Source organism: Cololabis saira, chromosome 16 (genome assembly GCF_033807715.1).
Source record: "Cololabis saira isolate AMF1-May2022 chromosome 16, fColSai1.1, whole genome shotgun sequence".
NCBI classification, from domain to species: Eukaryota; Metazoa; Chordata; class Actinopteri; order Beloniformes; family Belonidae; genus Cololabis; species Cololabis saira.
Genome location: NC_084602.1, coordinates 23,746,761 through 23,764,579, shown reverse-complemented (window position 1 = coordinate 23,764,579; position 17,819 = coordinate 23,746,761). Strand labels below are relative to the sequence as shown.

The following is a 17,819-nucleotide window of genomic DNA, read 5'->3' as shown; positions in this document are numbered from 1 at the left end:
TGAAGACATGAAATGGATTTACGTTACAGGTATGAGCTTAAGTTTACTACAGATTTCTTTGTTACGACTCTCAATATTGCCCACATGCTCTGCTGCTGTTCTGTGCTGCACTAGCACAACATAACCATCTTAATACTCAAAATTTGAGCTTCAAGCTTTCTGAAATGTGTATGCCGCTGTGATACTTGAAGTTGATCAGCTTGCGTAAGTGAGTGCACACTCTTGCTTTTGTATAATGAAAAACTGCTGAAGCGCACTAGTCATAATGTGGTTTAAATAGTCATTGGATAAACACTCAAGAAGAGGGAAAACACTGCCAACACTTTAAAAAGTCATAATTCGCTCATTGACGTCTGTCTGGCATTCGGCTATGAAACAGTTTAAACAAACAGGCAAACTGGACAATTCAATCAAAAAGGTTATAAAAATGACAATCAAAAGGGAACAATCAACTAGGGGTGGGTATTGGGAAGGACCTCACGATACGATACTTGAGCCACGATACGATACACATTGCGATATCCCGATTATGCGATATCCCGATTATTATGTTCTACATAGTTCACCGAAACATTTTAAAATGCATTACACATCTTAAAATCCAAGTTGTATATATGTACATCAGATGATAGTGATGGATCTTAAAATCCGAGTTGCACGTTCATCAGATTATAGTGACAATTCATGGGACAAACTGAGTCAAAACATTGTTTTATTATAACTATACAAGCTAAAGTTACAACATATTTTTTATATGTTTTTCATATTATTTACATCATATGAAATTAACATTAAATTTAGTATGAGGTTGCTTTAATTATGTGGCAAATGATAATAAACACAAGAAAGATGGTACTAAAACCAAGGACAGGCACAGTGATCAGTCAGTATAGATATAAATCCATAAATAAATAAACCTCTGTCCATTATTTTTCATTTTTTAAGGACAGGCAATTGTGTTATATAAAAAATTAATTATAAAATGAAATAAAACGTGAAATAAAACCTGAGCTCAGTGCAGGGCCCTCCCAGGGTTGGTAGAGAGTGGCAATGCCCAGGACTGTCACTTAGGTAGGAGCACTGGGTGATATAATGGGAAAAAGATCGGGGATAAAAAAAAAAAAAAAAAAAAAAAAAATCGATATTCAAATTTTGAATATCGATATTGAATCGGCTGGAAAAGTATCGCGATATATTGCCATATCGATATTTTTGCCCACCCCTACAATCAACTGTTTACCCCATTTTTAGAGTTGAGATGCTTTCGTTTAAAGCATCTGCAGTGATCTGGAGCCTGTAAACCTACAAGGGTTGGTGAAACTTTATAATCCCAGGCAGGAATCTGACAGGTTTTCACTGAAAGCACAATCTCGCTATTTTCAAAATATAAAAGTACTCTTCCCCAATGGACAATACCAACACCCATCATTGTCATACATCTGTTTTTGATGTGGTGAGCTAAATATAACTTCCCACTTCTATTAATAAGACTTATGCCGACATGAAACCCATTTTTGAAGCTATAAGGATTGTCTGATATATTCTTTTTGACCTGATAAAATGTCAGAAATCCACACCAAATCTAGTACATTTTAAGGCAATCTCTCTTCATCACTGTCCTGTACAAATATCAGCAGTTAAAAATGTATTTAGAATTGCAAGGCCTTATAGATAAACCCCACAAATATCCAATCAGATTAAGCACAAAAGAGAGTTACAGTAGATGAAATATAAAAACAGATACAACCTCATTTTATTTCTATAATAATATCTAAAAGTTTGTTTTAAAAGGTAACCGTGAAGTTACACCTAATGAATATGCAAGAAGAACAAATCAACAGGTCAACTACTTGGTCAGATGATGAGTAAAAGCTTTGTGTCTGAAAATCCAACAGAGCCCAGACGGCCAACAGCAGGGGACATGTAGAATGATCACAGTATGAATGGAAACCTCAAATATTTCTTCTTTTTTAATTATGTTTTTAATGATACCGCAAAATGAGAATTAAAGCTGCTACGCAGCTGACCCCACGAGAAATAATAGGCGTGTTAAGAGTCGGAGAAATGGTGCACCACCTGGTTTGGGTGTAACAGTCTTAAGGCTGATTTATGGTTCCGCGTTACACCAACGCAGAGCCTACGCTTAGGATACGCCGTACCCTACGGCGTAGGTACTGCGTCGATTTAACGCGGAACCATAATTTAGGCTTGACACGTTGCCAGCACCATGCTCATCCTCCTCGGCATCCGCCAATGCCTCATACCGAACAATCAACTTTTGAACATTCACTTCATTTTTTCACATTGATATCACATGGAAACAATTGTGTCATCTCTTTGGACATTTGCTGCTGCAGCTCAGTCTGCCTCCTCCCCGCTGCGTTGGGTCGAACTTAAAAAAGACGATTGCGACATAAGAAGCGCGACAAAGCCTTTTATTCCCAGAATAATGGTTTAAAATGCAAACAGCTCACCTTATAGGGCTTCCTGTATCGCTGGCGTCCGATGGTGATGAGGATGCTGCTGTTTCTTTTACCCAACAAGCCAGAGAAACTCCCACCTGCTCAGGGACTATCTGACAATTTCACCTGTTTTCGCTGCTACTAAGGGAGCGTCTACAAGCACCAAGATTTTTATACACTGCCCATAGCTGATGGCTTGTTTTGGTTAAAGTGCTAATTTACTAAAGCTAAGGAAACGGCATTGACATTTTTTTAAAATCAAGTACAGTTTTTATTTCATGCTGTGGATTAGGGATGGGCGATATTTTACCGTTCACGATATACCGTCAAAAAATTCCTCACGATAAGAAATTGTCATCTCGCGGTAAAAACGATAAATTCCCGTTGATGATTTTTTTGTGTAAAGCCTGATTTATAGTTCTTCGTTAAATCCACGCACAACGTACGTGAAGGAAGGAAGGAAGGAAGGAAGGAAGGAAGGAAGGAAGGAAGGAAGGAAGGAAGGAAGGAAGGAAGGAAGGAAGGAAGGAAGGAAGGAAGGAAGGAAGGAAGGAAGGAAAGGGGAGAAGGAAGCGAGAAAACAAGGAAAGGAGGAAGGAAGGAAGGGAGAAAAGAGGAAGGGAAGAAGGAAGGAGAGAGCAGGAGGACAGAAGGAAGGAAGGGAAAAAGGAAGGAAGGAAGGAAATGAGCCTGAAAGAAAGAAAGAAAGAAAGAAAGAAAGAAAGAAAGAAAGAAAGAAAGAAAGAAAGAAAGAAAGAAAGAAAGAAAGAAAGAAAGAAAGAAAGAAAGAAAGAAAGAAAGAAAGAAAGAAAGAAAGAAAAAAGGATAAATTCCTGTTGATGACGTTTTTATGTAACAAACATGGCGGATCTGAGAGCGAGATAGATTTATAGTTGAAAAGGTGGAGTTGAATTGGTATTTTTTTTATCGTCATTTTTATCGTTATCGGGATAAATGCCAGAAATTATCGTGATACATTTTTTAGTCCATACTGCCCATCCCTACTGTGGATCCCCGATGCAATATAGCCTGGAGGAAGCTGACAGAGCCCACCTCCACGGGGCAACAGAGCATTTTATTCACTTGCTTTGGCCTTGCAAATCATCTCATCTCAACCCAGCTGAACACTCGAACAAGCCATGTAAAACAGCTCTCTCCAACATCATCACCAGTTGTAATTAATTGTTTTGGAATAAGGGCTATGTATCCGTCCAGCACAGCACTGGTTCTACAGACAATTGCAGGATCAATGCCAAAGGGCACCGAAACTGTTCATGTGGAAAATGGCATATTGCTGCATTAACCACTGTAGGTCAGTTTTGCTTTTAACTAATCAGCTGCAGTAGGGTTGCATCTTTTATGAAGAAAAACATGATGCAGGGCTTTGGCAGGGCAATTGGCTGACTCATCAATGAAGCACAGATTCCTACAGCTAGTCAGCATATATAAAAAGGTAAACAGTGAAGCTGGTCACAATGTAAAAAATATAAACTCATCCTAACATTACATATAATGATCACACAATAATCTGAATGAAAATCTACTCCGTAGGCTGTTGGTTTATCTTTCAGTGGGTGTTTTAAGAAAATGGTTGAATAGTTTGTTTTAGCAAATATAGTAGATATTCCACTTCCCGGTATTTGCTTTCACAACATCACGTCATCATCAGTACACTGTTTTGTTTACCTTCCTTTTCTTTTCAGCTGATGAATGTTTGATCTCAGGTAACTTAATGTTATTCAAATGCATTTTACACACTGTGCTGTTATAAAGATATATTCATATACTGGATAGAACCCATAACAAAAGATTCTCATTGTCCTCAGTACTATAAACATAGAACATGTGGAGAGGATGGTGTACTGATACTGCCATCGCTTGCATGTAAAACTCATAGCCCAATCACAGGTAGAGAAGAGGGGATTAATGATGGTGGGGAACTCTGTGACCACAGTTCAAGCTTCAAAAGAGTAGTGAGTAGTATATGTAAAGGTCCGCTGTTGGATTTGGCTATCATGCTCATATGTCAAACCAAATGAGTGGATGATGTAAGCCACTTCTTTTCACTGCAACTGAAATGCTGCAACACATACACATTTTCTAAAAGCACAAAATGTGATTTCATTTTGTTTTGCTAAAGCTCCCTTAATATATCTGTATTCCCCTAACTGAAAACCTCCATGATGTCAGGCAAAATAATTGAGGATGTATTGCCACCTACTGGAAAGCTCTTTCATGATATGATTTTAAGCTACAGGGTACAATTTGCCCAAATAGCAAGAATGAACAAATACGTTTTCTGAACATTCTAAATATGATCAGCAATCTGTGTTTTTGTGTAAATGCATTTATTTTACAGACACATGCACTTAGTGTATCCATTTAATATCATTTAAAATTTCTATGCCACTAGTAGGAAAATATTGCTGCTACATTTGAAAGCTTAAATTACCAAATTAAGATTTTACATATGAACCCAGATAATGAAGATTCAACGTCAGATGCATAGTGATGTAGTAAGATATCTATTTAAAAGAATAGACATCATATAAAAATGCGATACTTCAGCCTTAAATGCCTACTTATGCATAAATGAACCAATTAATATTTTGCTATGGTAAATGGTCTGTTATAATATAGGACCATTTCCTCCATATTTTTACATTTTTTTCATTTTAAGTTTAATTTCTAAGATATGTCTTTTCACAATAAACAAATTCATGAATAAATATAATATGATTAAAATAAAAATCCCTAATTTGTTTATTTGTTTATTTAAAAGGATCCCCATTAGTCTTCGCCATGGGAAGACTATTCTTCCTGGGGTCCACACATAGACATACAAAAGATAATATAAAAGATGATAATATAATAATAATATAATAACATGACAATAAAGATGACAATAATCCAACTCAAAAAGGGTGAAAAACCTTCACTACAATTCCTGAAATAATAAATTGAACCAAAAATAAAAGATTAAGTAACCAACCATCCACATCTTAAGTAGCAATATTTGCTACTATTACCAGATCTGTTCTGCTTATGAACAAGATAGTTTACAACGACTTTATAATATACCGATCCCTCTATTTATAGAAGTATAAATATATATATTACATATCATAATATGCTCATACATTATAATATACTCATACTTCTAAACTATATATACACTCATAGCCTACAGAGATTTAGAATATATTTACTATTAAATTTATAATATATATAATATACATACAATTTGCACAATAATCACAATATATACCTCGGACCGATCATAACTTCCTTCTGAACTACAGCCTGCTTCAGTCTTCTTTTAAAACCTGACATCTTGTTTATTGCAACTATACATGGGGGGAGATGGTTCCAGTGTGTGACTGCTCTATACATTACTGTTTTTTTCAAAGCATTAGTTCTGGGCATAGGCAGAGAAAAGTGATTACCTTACTATGATATAGTTCAAAAGAAGAGCTGATTGAGGATGAAGCAAGAGAAAGACCATTGAGATTGTTGATGATGTTAATGACAAAAATGTTGTAAATAAATATTGTAACAGAAATTCCTGAACATTGGAATTTTTTTAAATGGAAAACCCAACCATTTCATGCATTCAATCACTTCCATAGTTTCCATCACTTAGTGCTGTTATTGGTGTACCAGACTTTAAGGAGGTTGACTGCTGTCACTGTGAAAGCTTTGTTAAAACTCACAACACTAAGAGCCAGAATATATGCAAATAAAAGCAACAGACGAACGGACGCATCCGGACCACCAGACGGCGGTAGACAAATGAGTGGACCCCCCCGGTGATGAAAATCATCCACGGCTCGGAGACAGCAGCGTCTTGTCTGCGTGCATAAAGCGGTCGCAGGGCTCCGTGTGAAGCGTCGTGGTGCTGAAAGGACAGCTCCTCTCATCTCCAGGTAGGCACATGCGTCTCCATGGAGACACGTTGACGGGAATAAACTGGATAACGCCACAAACACAAAGGAGTTCAAACTGCAATCATATCTTAAATGTAGTCTGGCATCCACTGGCTGTGGCCTTAAGGAATTCCCTGTGTTTGTTTATCGACTAAAAATAATAAAGATTTAGGCTTAAAGATTCAGGTTGTTGTGTCTGTGGGAGATCCTTTTTTTTTTTTTTTTTTTTTTTTTTTTTTACAGTTTCACATCTTGTGATTTACTCGTTTAATTCTTCTCTAGGTTAGGAGATCACTGACAGATTGATGGGATATTCTTGGTATTCTCAATGGCCCCTGAGAGTCCCTAGACCCTAATTTACTGAGAAAGTAGTTCTTTTCATCAGCAGACTCAATATTCCCTTTACTGAATTTTTGTAGGATACTCATTGTTGACAACCACCAACCTAACTGTGTATTCATTTCTACATGTATATATTCTTTTGGCAATTACTAAATATTATGTAAAGGTGAGCACCTCATTAAAACATAAACAAAAAATCTCAGGTTAAGGTTTTGTCTGGAAGAAAGAGTTAAGATTCTTAACTTGAAGTCATATTTTATGAATAAAATGCTTTTACTGAACCTTTTATGTACAATGATATATAAGCAGTGATGTTTAAATTTTTGCTTTACTTTTATATTTAATGTTTTGTCTTGTCAAATGTATCCTTAGCATATTTGGGCTGCTGTTGGCCTGAAATGCAAGGAATTGATGCATATAAGCAAAAAAATGAGGTTTATCGCATACAACTTTAAATACCTTGTGTTCACTTTGTTTGCAAGAAAAGTAAAGCCAATGTAAAATGCAGGAATAACTACTTCTGACTTTGTGTTGTCTCTCTCACGCAGATATGTTCACCAGAATGTTAAAACTGAGACTGCTCAACACTGTAGCACCTGCATACTTCTTCATAGCTACAGGAGTCACTTTTATCTTGCACTTTTGCCTCTTCATCCCAACAATCTTCCCTAATCCAGACTCATCACTGAGGGGATCTTCAACTTTTCATACATTTGTTTTTCTTTTCTTGACATTCAACGCATTGGGGAATTATATAATGACTATTATTTATCCGGCTGAAAGTGCAGAGACTGTGATTCCAGTGTGTTCGCCACACTGCTCAGACAAAGTGGACGCTCACTACCTCCTGAACGGCCGTCACTTCTGCAAACTGTGCAAGAAAGTCATTCTCAAGAGGGATCACCACTGCTTTTTCACTGGAAACTGCATCGGAAACAAAAACATGCGCTACTTTATCATGTTCTGCATCTACACATCATGCACGTGTTTGTACTCTTTGGTTCTTGGTGTTGCTTTTCTAACAGTGGAGTACTCGATATCCTTTGAGAACCCATTGACCTTCTTGACTCTTCTCCCGCTCTCAACTGGATACTTCTTCATGGGTAAGTTTTTCCCATATAACGCTGATGAATTGTCACATCTCCTGTCTTGCTGAGGTGTTAATTTCATCCTTCTCAACATCTCCTCACAGGAACAATCTCAGGCTTGCAGCTGTTCCTGGTGCTGATGCTGTACGTATGGCTGGGCATTGGTCTGGTATCTGCAGGTTTCTGTTGCCAGCAGGTGCTGCTGGTTGCCCGGGGACAGACCTGGTGTCAGATGCAGAGAGGGGAGTTTGTGAAGAATTACACAGCCTGGACAGCCAACTTAAAGGATGTCTTTGGCAGCCGTTGGATCATTGGCCTTATCCTGCCTGTGCAGACAGTGGAGACATCCTCTGAAGACTCAGACGTACATAAACAAGACTGATCTGTAACTACTTACAGTAAGCGCTACTCATAGGTCAAACAAAAAGCTCATGTTACAGAAATACTTTCTTAGGATCCCTGCAGTGATTGCATCTAAATTTTACATGGATGCTATTGGATGTTTAAAGTCATTACTCATATAGATAACTGATAATATACATTCCTTCAAGGAAAAAAGCCATAAGGGCAAATTTGTGAAATAGGAACATAGTATTCAAGTGTAACCTTTAAGTGGCTATCTAAAGCAATATTAAGAACAAATAATACTTAGATGTACTTATTTAACCTCTTCAAAGCAATGTTCAAGTGAGCAGCATTATTACATCTTTAAAAAAGTTGGTAATTTTGGACTTCCAGCTATTCTATATGCATTAAGTTTTTACATCATGTTAAGTTTTTTTGTTTTGTTTTTGCATGTTTTCACACCTTTCTATGACATAAAAAGCCTGCATCAATGTGGAGCTTTGTTTTTAAACTCTTTCTTACTGGAAGTTACAGTGTGATATCACAAAAAAGTGTTAGTGTTCACTTTGACATTAAGGGCTATCAAATGTACGACTGCAGCACAAACTGCCAGGCTTTACAAATTGGTGTTGTATTTATGTGCCAAGTCTGATGATGTTTTTCTACTCAAACTGCCTTGCTTAATGAAAGTGCAGAAATGAACTAATTTATGTGAATGCTTAGAGAAAATGTAAATTATATTATCCAAGTTATAACTCACAGTGTGCCATGAGATCATGTCTAACATGCTTATCAATAACTGCAAAAATGAGGTTTTCTACTCTGTTATTAATAGAACCTACAGCACTGGAACATTTTAACTTTGTATTTTTCTGCTGTAGCAACATGTACTGAAATTTGGCATCATGGTAAAGATATTTTGGGCTTTGGATATAATTTTGAAGATTATTTTGTCTACTTGTCTACAACAATAAAAAAATTCAAATCACACAAAGCAGTTCCTCTTATTTTTTAATAATGAAACACACATCCTTAACTAAGAAAATGTGACATATCCTCATCAGTTTAAGTAAATGGCTTTTGATAAAAACAAGACAGAAGGCAAACTTCACTGTGACAGACAGAAATAAATAGTTACAACTTTTTGTTTACTTTTATTTCACTCTTTAAACCCAAGGCATATTTGATTGTTCTTTGCTTATCAAAGACAAATTATTATAGAATATTGTGCCAGTAGAATTTTGTTCTTCCAAATGAAACAAAATCTTACTTAGACCTTAAATTTACTCAAGGTTTTTATAAAGCTACTCCTATGGTAATATCTTACCACAGAAATGGTCTCTTTTATAATAATAATTATAATAATAATAAAACACAAACAAACAAATAAAAAACAACAACAAACACACAAACAAACCCATATTAACTCTTTGGAAGGCCATTCCAAAGAGTGGGAAGACAATTCAAGCACTTTGAATTGTCTTGTACATGAAATGTGCTATACAAATAAACTTCTCTTGCCATTGGATATCTTGAATACATTCAAGTTTCTTCCATAAGAAATGTATAAAGAAATGCATGAATTTGCGGCAATCAAGCACTGATATAAAGAACAAACATGAACATACTGGAAACACGGGCATCCACAAATGTATATTCACAATGTTTCAAGACACAATGCTTATTTTGTTAAACAAGTCGGTAATCTTATGACAACTAACTGTTCTGTTACCCAAAATGTTCAGTTGAGTACAACACCACACTGAGTAGCTAGAGTATAGAATGAAAGTACCAGCAAAAAATGCCAGGGAAAGACAATTATATGGCTACATCACCTCACTTGCTACATTTCTATACAGGCAATTCTCACAGGCATCTAAAAAAAAAAAAAAAAGACAAAATAAACTTCACCACTGGGCTGGCGAAATCCATATAACCATACAGTATATGGTTACACTATTAACATCTCTCTAGTTTTTATTGCATTATTACAAATAAATAACACTGAAGCAAAACAGTTAAATCATAAGCCCACTTCCAACGGGTTGAGACAATATAAAAGAAATAATGCAACAATTTGTATTTAAATGCCAATAGTAACAAAAAGAACAAAGAAATCTAAATCATACATTTTTCTAAAAAAAATCAATAAGTATGCGCTATCAATTTGGTAATAGCGATACAGTTCAAGAGTCTGAATGTAGGCGACAAAAATGGAAAATATCAAATAGTAAAAAAAAATAAATAAAAAAAAATTGGAGGAAGATCTCCATTCAAATAAGGTTTACTGATAATGGTTCAATAACAAGACTCTGGATAAAAAAACATCGCAAAACGGCCAAGACCTTCAGTGGTGCAAAGGAGAAGGGGGTCACCACCTTTAAGAAATTGCTTTTAAAAATAATGCAAGACTACACAAGGAACTTCGGGATCTCATTACTTACATTTTTAGAAGTCTCAAAACACAAGTGACCTAGCTTAAAACCAGCTACTGCTCTCTGCGGTGCCGGAGCATATTTCAGATCGGGTGTGGGAGTGGAAAACTGTCCTCTGGGAAAAAGCCAACATCTGTGATGACCCGGGGCACATTTTACAGTACAAGACGTAGAAGGGGCTGATAAGAGAAGAAATTATGCAACAGAGAGCTGACAAACTGGAAAAGAGCACACATTTTTCAACAACAAAAACAATTTTCCACTTTTAGCATTTTAAAAGCCATATTTTTATTTACAGGTTACAGTTTCCCAACCAAGCTCAGCTCCTTTAGCCTCAGTCTAAAGCAGCTCCTGTTTGAAAACGGGTCCCTCCCCAACAAAGAAGGTGTGTTTCTATTTGATCAAAGAGCAAACTAATGTACTAATGTTTTCTGTACAGCAGTAACATTAATGGCATGTATAAGGAATCAACCTGTGTCTTCATGTGTGCAGTAAGGCATGCGAAAATGAGGCATATGACAACATAAGCCATAGCCCTATTGCAAGAGACACTTGTTATTTTGCAACAGCAGAGGCAAGAATGTTCATTATAGGCAAGGGTTTCAAATGCGGGCATGCTTCCACACACTCCCACTTCTTAACCATGGCTGTGCTTCAATTTACTAGCAGTTCGAAATGTTTCTGGCTTCCTGTCTGATTTGAGATATTTGTTTTTTCACAATCAGTAACACATCTTGTGACCTTCTGGCTGACCTTCCCAAATTCAGTTTCAGAACTACTGGTTTTGACCATAAACATGTCATGAAATTATTTTTTGCATTTTAGCCCCCCAGTGTTCTTTTTCCGTGTCCTGCAGAGAGAGCTGGAGTTTAGTCCAGAGCTGCGGATCCCCGCTGCTCAGAGCCTCCAGCAGCAGACCGGTTTGATCTTGTAGCTGGTGCAGCAGGCCCTGGGTGCGCTTATTCTCTTTGATTAGCTGCTTTGTGCGCATTGTAATATCCAGTAAGCCAGACTTGTTGAGAATGTTGTAAGTATTGCTAAAACGCTTCTGTTTGTTACCGTGCACGGAGATGCCTTCTTCATATTTGTCTGAATCCATTCTGTTGTCATCTGGAACAGTCCTGAATTCATCTGTGTAGGTGGCCAGAGAAGTATCTTCTCCCTGCGGGGTCAGAGACTTATCAAGGAACTGGTCCTGATTCTCAGCTGCCTGCGTTAGGTTGGTTTCTGCTTCGAAAGTTGAGATGGTTTGGGGAGGCGTCTGCAGTGCTGGCAGCGGGCTGGGGGGGCTATAGAGGTTATGGCCATGATCGTGTCTCCTTTGTCGCCGGTCATGTCGTGATGCAAAACCCGCCCTCACCTTTGAAGATCCCACCCTCTTCGTGGATGTGTCCACGGGGTGCGGAGCTATTCTGGGATAGGACTTGAGTTTGGGCATGTAGCTTTTGGATCGTTGCAAATTTTCAGGGCCAGTCTTTGGAGAGCTACTATTGCCGTTTGATATCATGGGTTGAAGAAGAACCATCTGTGACTGGGGCATCACTTCCAGGGGTGATGGGAAGCCCCAATGTTGTTCTGCTGGATCCATAGAGGACGGCTGGAGAAAATATAATTTCACATCATGCTTTGATTTATCACACAACCAAACCCAATGAAAAACATTTGATGAGAGTTCCTGTCAGACTACAGCAGGGGTATTCAACTATATTCGGCGGGGGGCCACATCTGCAAAAGGACTGTATGGAGAGGGCCGCACAATTTGAAAATGTGGGGGTTTTCAAAATGTATTTTGCACTCAAAGACGAAGACTTATGTAAATATAATACATTTGTATTATACATTTGAATATATCTAGTTTACATATGAATTATGTATTAATTGTCTCCAGATTTAGTAATTGTGAATGTTAAATATAATATTCAGATAAAGAAATATTATTTTGAATGCAAGTTCATTTTGAAACCATGCATTGAGCAAACTTAATGAAATTGATATTGACCTACTTTTAATAAAACACGCCATAATGACAAAGCACCACTTTCCACCAAGATTTCCGCGGGCCGCCAATTGAATAGCCCTGGACTACAGTGTTTATCGAGACCATGTCAACTACATTTCCACAATAATGACAAAGAAAAAAAAAAAAAAAAACCTGAACTGACAAAATAAACTCAGGTTTTCAGCTAAAAAAAAACAAAAAAACAACAGGAAAAACACAGTAAGCTGGAAAAGACTAGAAGCTCTTTACACCATTTGGGAACTTGTTGGCTAATGACTTTCCCTCCAAGCCTTATGGAAACATTTCTGGGATTCTGGTGTAGCCAGTGGACATTTCAATAATAGACAAATATTATCCAGGCCAACGCTGAATATGAATGCTGATAAATATTTCAAAGCTAAGAAAAAGTGAAATCAGTGGTTGGTTTTTACATTGCATTATGGGTTATATTATCTAAATGTTTTTGTTTCACGACATGAACTTAAACGTACAAGCAACAAAACCCACTTTTTGGGCAATACTTAAAAAAACAATTTGACAAAGGGAAAGCAGAATACTCTCAGTACAGTTAAAATTGTCTCACTCCTACTTACTATGTTCGTACTCGGGTATCTGTTGAGATGACTAATTTTTTAGCAAATTTATATCCATCTTCAACACCCTTTAAGAGTCAGATTTAAGAGACATGGAAACTGTTCCCCCTTTCTCTATTGTTAGAGAATACAGGGCAGTTAAACAATTCAAGGTGCAAGAAATAAAGAGTGCCATGAAGATTTTTACCTGCTTTAAGACAAAGTTGTTCATGATGATCATTGGGGACAGTCCAGGGTACGAGCCTCCCACCACAGCCACCTGTGCACCAGTTGGTTGCTGGCTGAATATTGACCCATTTCTTCCTGTGTCTTCAGAGTCTGTCACCTCGACTGCACTGAGGTACTCCGAGCTCGCATCTGATGATAAGAAGATGGTCATATGGGTGTTATTATGTCTGAAAGCAAAAAAGAAATGACCTTATTGTGCGCAGATGGGCGGTAAATGAGAAGTAAGAGAATGAGAATGAGAACATGGCAACAAGAGATAGGCATCTCTAAAGTAACTGGAAGAGGATACCATCAATGTTATGATAAGGGCTAAATCAGATCCAGGTCAGCCTTCAGTCTATGAATACAGGTAATCTGAAGTACAGCATAAAGCACACAGACGGTGACCTAGATTTACAGGTTTGATTTGGGTTGACTTTGATCCCAGTCAATTACCTTCATTATTCCCAATAATGTAAATGCTATTATACACACATATGTGCAAGTAGACAGGTACCAAGCTTGCATTGCTACTGTGAAAATGAAACATTAAAGAGGGGCATTTACATCCAAGTGACTACAAACCAGTGAAAAACATTTTTTTATTATTTTTTTTATTTTTATCCCAGATTTTTTTCCCATTATTATCCTGGGACGGCCATACAGAGCTCAAGTCTCCTCCTTAACTTGAAGAGTGAACCGGCCGCATCTTTTCACCAGACAGGTTAGGGCTTCTCCGGCCAGACGTAGCGCGTGGAAGGATCACGTTATTCCGGCCAGATCCTCCTCACCCCATCTGTCCCCATCATCCCGGCCAGATGGGGGCAGTGTATGGCCCAGGACTGTGTGCATGTTTTTGTGGGGGTAGCTCACATTAGCTCCCCAAGGGAACACGGGGAGAACATGCAAACTCCACACAGAAAGATCCTTTCACCAACCCCACCCAGGGTGTGGGCGTTGAAGTCATGGGGGAACTTAATGTATTGTGTATTGTACTATGTCCCATTGTAGGAACATAATACAATAAAAGTCAGCACTCATTTCTTCACTGAGATTCAAATCTTTTATTTGGTTTCAATAATCTGTATATCCACCTTTACTGTATGCTGATAATACACACAATCCCATTCAGCACATGTACTGCTGATGCACAAAGTTCTGCAGAGTTCAACTCTTAGCTTATAGTACTTTCAGCAATTTTACATCTTGCTCTTTGGTGGGAAAATTTGCTGTTCAAACCCACCAAAGATGTTCTATTAAATTCAAAGTAACATACGTGGTCATGCCAATAGTTTCATGTTTGGTTTTGTTTTGATGGAGACATTTTTATGTGATTTTGGCAGCTCACTTTGATGTTGAAATATTAATTTTAATATCATGTTTCTGGAGAATATGGGTCAACTTGTCAACCAGTATTTTGTTTTAAGTAATGGCATTTGTGATGCCATAAAAGTGCTCTACCTAATATCCTCAGCACTCGTGTGGTTCTAACAGCTCTTTGCAGGACTGCTGTGGTGGTCTTAGCCAGATGAAGTCCAACATCATCACCATCATCAATCTTAATATAATATATCTTCTCTCTCTAAGAACTACAAAACACATATAAGTTTTATAAATATTTGTCTTGATATTTAACTACATGTTAATGATATAACTTTACTATAATGACTATAATGACTCTAAATGTCTCCAAAATGGCACAGGATTACAACATATTCCCACTCTGTCGCTCACAATCCAAAAATAAAGTGCTCCAGGCTGTTGTACTTAACTGCCTTGGTTTATAAACAATTCCTTCAACTGGGGGTTGATGGATGCCTCATCACTTTGAGATTACTTAATAACTCCTAAGCATTTGCAGATCAATGACTCTTGACCATATGTAAAGTTGCTTTCGTCAAGAAAATTATGACAACGTCAACAAACCTTTATCACCTGAGGAAAACGAGACGAGACGCAACGAAAATAATGGTCATGTGATAATAACGAAAATTAAATATCGCAGACGAATAAAAACGAGACTAAAATGTAGATCACAAAATAAAAACTATGCTAAAATGTGTCTTAATTTTATTGACCAAAACTAGAGGAGACGAAATGTTATAACAAAGATCCATAATACATTTTTTTAAGTTGTTTCCTCTCGTTTAGTCGCTGCTGCTAGGTGACGTCACTTCCTCAATCCCAGTCGCGGCCACAAAAAAATCACAGGAAAAAATAAATATGTTGTAAACTCAAATTAGAGCGTCTTCTGTATCTGGAATTAATGTATTCTTGAGTCTATAAGGTAACAACAATATAATATTAAGAGAACCTTGTTTGAATTGTAAAATGGGTTTGGCTAAATACAATCTTTGACTAAAACCAGACTAAAGTGTCATCAGTTTTTTATTCGATTAAAATAAGACTAAAATGCTCAGACTTTTAGTCGACTGAAACTTGACACGAATAAAAGGAGTATGAACGTGACTAAAACTAATAAAAACTAAAATGATAGCTTGACTCAAAGACTAGACTAAAACTGAAATTGAAACAGACTGCCAAAAACAACACTAACCATATGCCTTCAAAGATCTTTTTACACAGCGTGTTTCACACCAACAGATGCTCCTTATAAAATGGAGCAACTTAATACATTTGTTTTGTCTTTTATCAATGAAATAATCTTTAAACCACACTAACCTAATTCATTTCATTAATTGGGCTGCAGGTGTGCAAATTACTAAGTCCATTTATTTGTTCTTGAGGTAATTATTTTATGGGGTCACCTTTTTAAACAATGTAATTGTTAAATAGACGTGGTCAGTTAAGACATGTTAACTATAATTGTGCTTTTAGCTGAAATACATTGTATCTTTCTATTACTACAACCTAGGTGAAGATCAGATTACATTTTATGGCCAATTAATACAGAAAAACAGCTAATTCCAGGGGTTCACATACTTTTTAATGCCACTGTATCTCTAAAGAAAACCTTTGATTTCTTTTATTAAACTTTATGTCTTCCTAACTCAGTAAAAACTTTGCAAGCGTGCATGGCTGAACTCCTGCACTCATGATGCGTTTACATGACCTGAAAGTAATCAGATTTCTGACAGCCCGCTCTGCTGGTCAGAGATCATGCTGGTCAAGCTGAAAATCATCCTATTCTGGTCACATGCCAAGCAATCGGTGCATCTTTAAAGGAATGTACTCTGACCTTAATGCCCTTTGAGATGTCTGAGTTGTCATGGACGGTAAATTAGGTAGTCAATGATTTCCACTGACAAATGCCTGTGCCAAGCACTCATCCATCCTTTATTTACAACTGTGGTCCTAATAGTGTGCTGTCAGTGGTGTCATTTTGGGAGGATTATCATAGCAGCTCAAATAGTGTTTTTAAAGCTCTTTCTATACTTCATGAACATATGTTTCTATTATCTTAACAATTCCTCCATCTTTGTCTATTCTTTTCCATCTTTGTTGTAACACAGAAGATGGAATATTTCTTAGCAACATCAGTCCAAAACCTGTGTATTTGTGTGCATCTGTATATTTGTTCAGACATAAATTGAGCAGGCATAATAAGCTCATTATGGACAAAAAACAAAAACAAAATGAAAAACAAATAATGACCCAAATTGTGCTGTTTGCCATTCTTGCAAAAAAATATTGTACAATAAAAGTCTACTGGTGTCAGATGAAGTTGTTTGTTGTTGTTTGAACATGCTTTGAATAATTTCTTCACAGAATAATGATTTACAGGAATTCTCAAGGAGGGAGGCCGTTGAATGTATAAATCAAAATTGGTCCCTATTTTTTAAAATTGCTGATAAAAAACAAATTTCTGAAAGGTCATGCAACTTTGAATTTTGTATATTTTAATGAGGGGTGTACTCATTTCTGCTGTGTCCCTTCTGTTCAGTGTGCCACAAAGACAGACAAAACTCAATTACTATCCAAGAATGCAACTTTATCAAACCTGAGAAGCCTGAATCCCTCTCCAGGTCCTGTTTGCCTATTCCAAGGTGTGGTGCCCTGGTGAATGGTGGCGTCTTGTGCGCGTCTGGTCTATTAAAACCACTCATGCTGGCGTCTTCTCTTCTGTAAAAAATAAAGTTAAAAGTTAAATAATATCAAAAGGTTTCATGCTTGGACAAAACAAGCCATGCTTTCAGAGAATCTTTACTTCGATTTCAAGCGTGTCAGGGTTAAATAAAAGATGTATACTGACTTATTCTGAACTGAATTACTATTTAATTTGGATTTACATAAATCATCTAAACTCATCTTGATATTGATGGGTGAGTAGGTCAGAGATATTTTACTAACTCTATTTTGCAAAATTGTATTTAATTGGGTGTCTGTAACAAGTGCAAAAAAGACAACTTTGAGAAACACAATTCTGCCACTTGGTAATACAACTAATACAACTAATACAAC

At 36.9% G+C, this 17,819-nt stretch overlaps 3 protein-coding genes across 4 annotated transcripts in view; 1 reads left to right on the top strand and 2 right to left on the bottom strand.

The window, feature by feature from the left end:
- Positions 1–2,529, bottom strand: part of tmem63c (transmembrane protein 63C) — a 40,738-nt gene extending 38,209 nt beyond the window's left edge. Inside the window, exon 1 of the mRNA XM_061743936.1 lies at positions 2,475–2,529. The gene's annotated coding sequence lies outside the window, so the exon portion shown is untranslated. The remainder of the gene's footprint in view (positions 1–2,474) is intronic.
- Positions 2,530–6,351: 3,822 nt separating this feature from the next.
- On the top strand, positions 6,352–8,970 carry zdhhc22 (zinc finger DHHC-type palmitoyltransferase 22). The gene is made up of 3 exons (XM_061743972.1): positions 6,352–6,388; positions 7,279–7,833; positions 7,923–8,970. Exons 2-3 carry the CDS (start codon positions 7,281–7,283, stop codon positions 8,198–8,200), a joined length of 831 nt encoding a protein of 276 aa, XP_061599956.1. The 5' UTR covers positions 6,352–6,388; positions 7,279–7,280; the 3' UTR covers positions 8,201–8,970.
- A 569-nt stretch (positions 8,971–9,539) lies between these two features.
- Positions 9,540–17,483, bottom strand: cipca (CLOCK-interacting pacemaker a). 2 transcript variants are annotated; one of them, XM_061743388.1, is made up of 3 exons: positions 17,359–17,483; positions 13,378–13,585; positions 9,540–12,195 (listed from the first exon to the last, which is right to left on the bottom strand). In XM_061743388.1, the coding sequence occupies exons 2-3, from the start codon at positions 13,567–13,569 to the stop codon at positions 11,398–11,400; spliced, it is 990 nt and encodes a 329-aa protein (XP_061599372.1). In that variant the 5' UTR covers positions 13,570–13,585; positions 17,359–17,483; the 3' UTR covers positions 9,540–11,397. The 2 variants fall into 2 exon arrangements, with proteins under 2 accessions (XP_061599372.1, XP_061599371.1); XM_061743387.1 differs by having other exon boundaries at positions 13,378–13,547; positions 17,359–17,477.
- Positions 17,484–17,819: the final 336 nt, after the last annotated feature.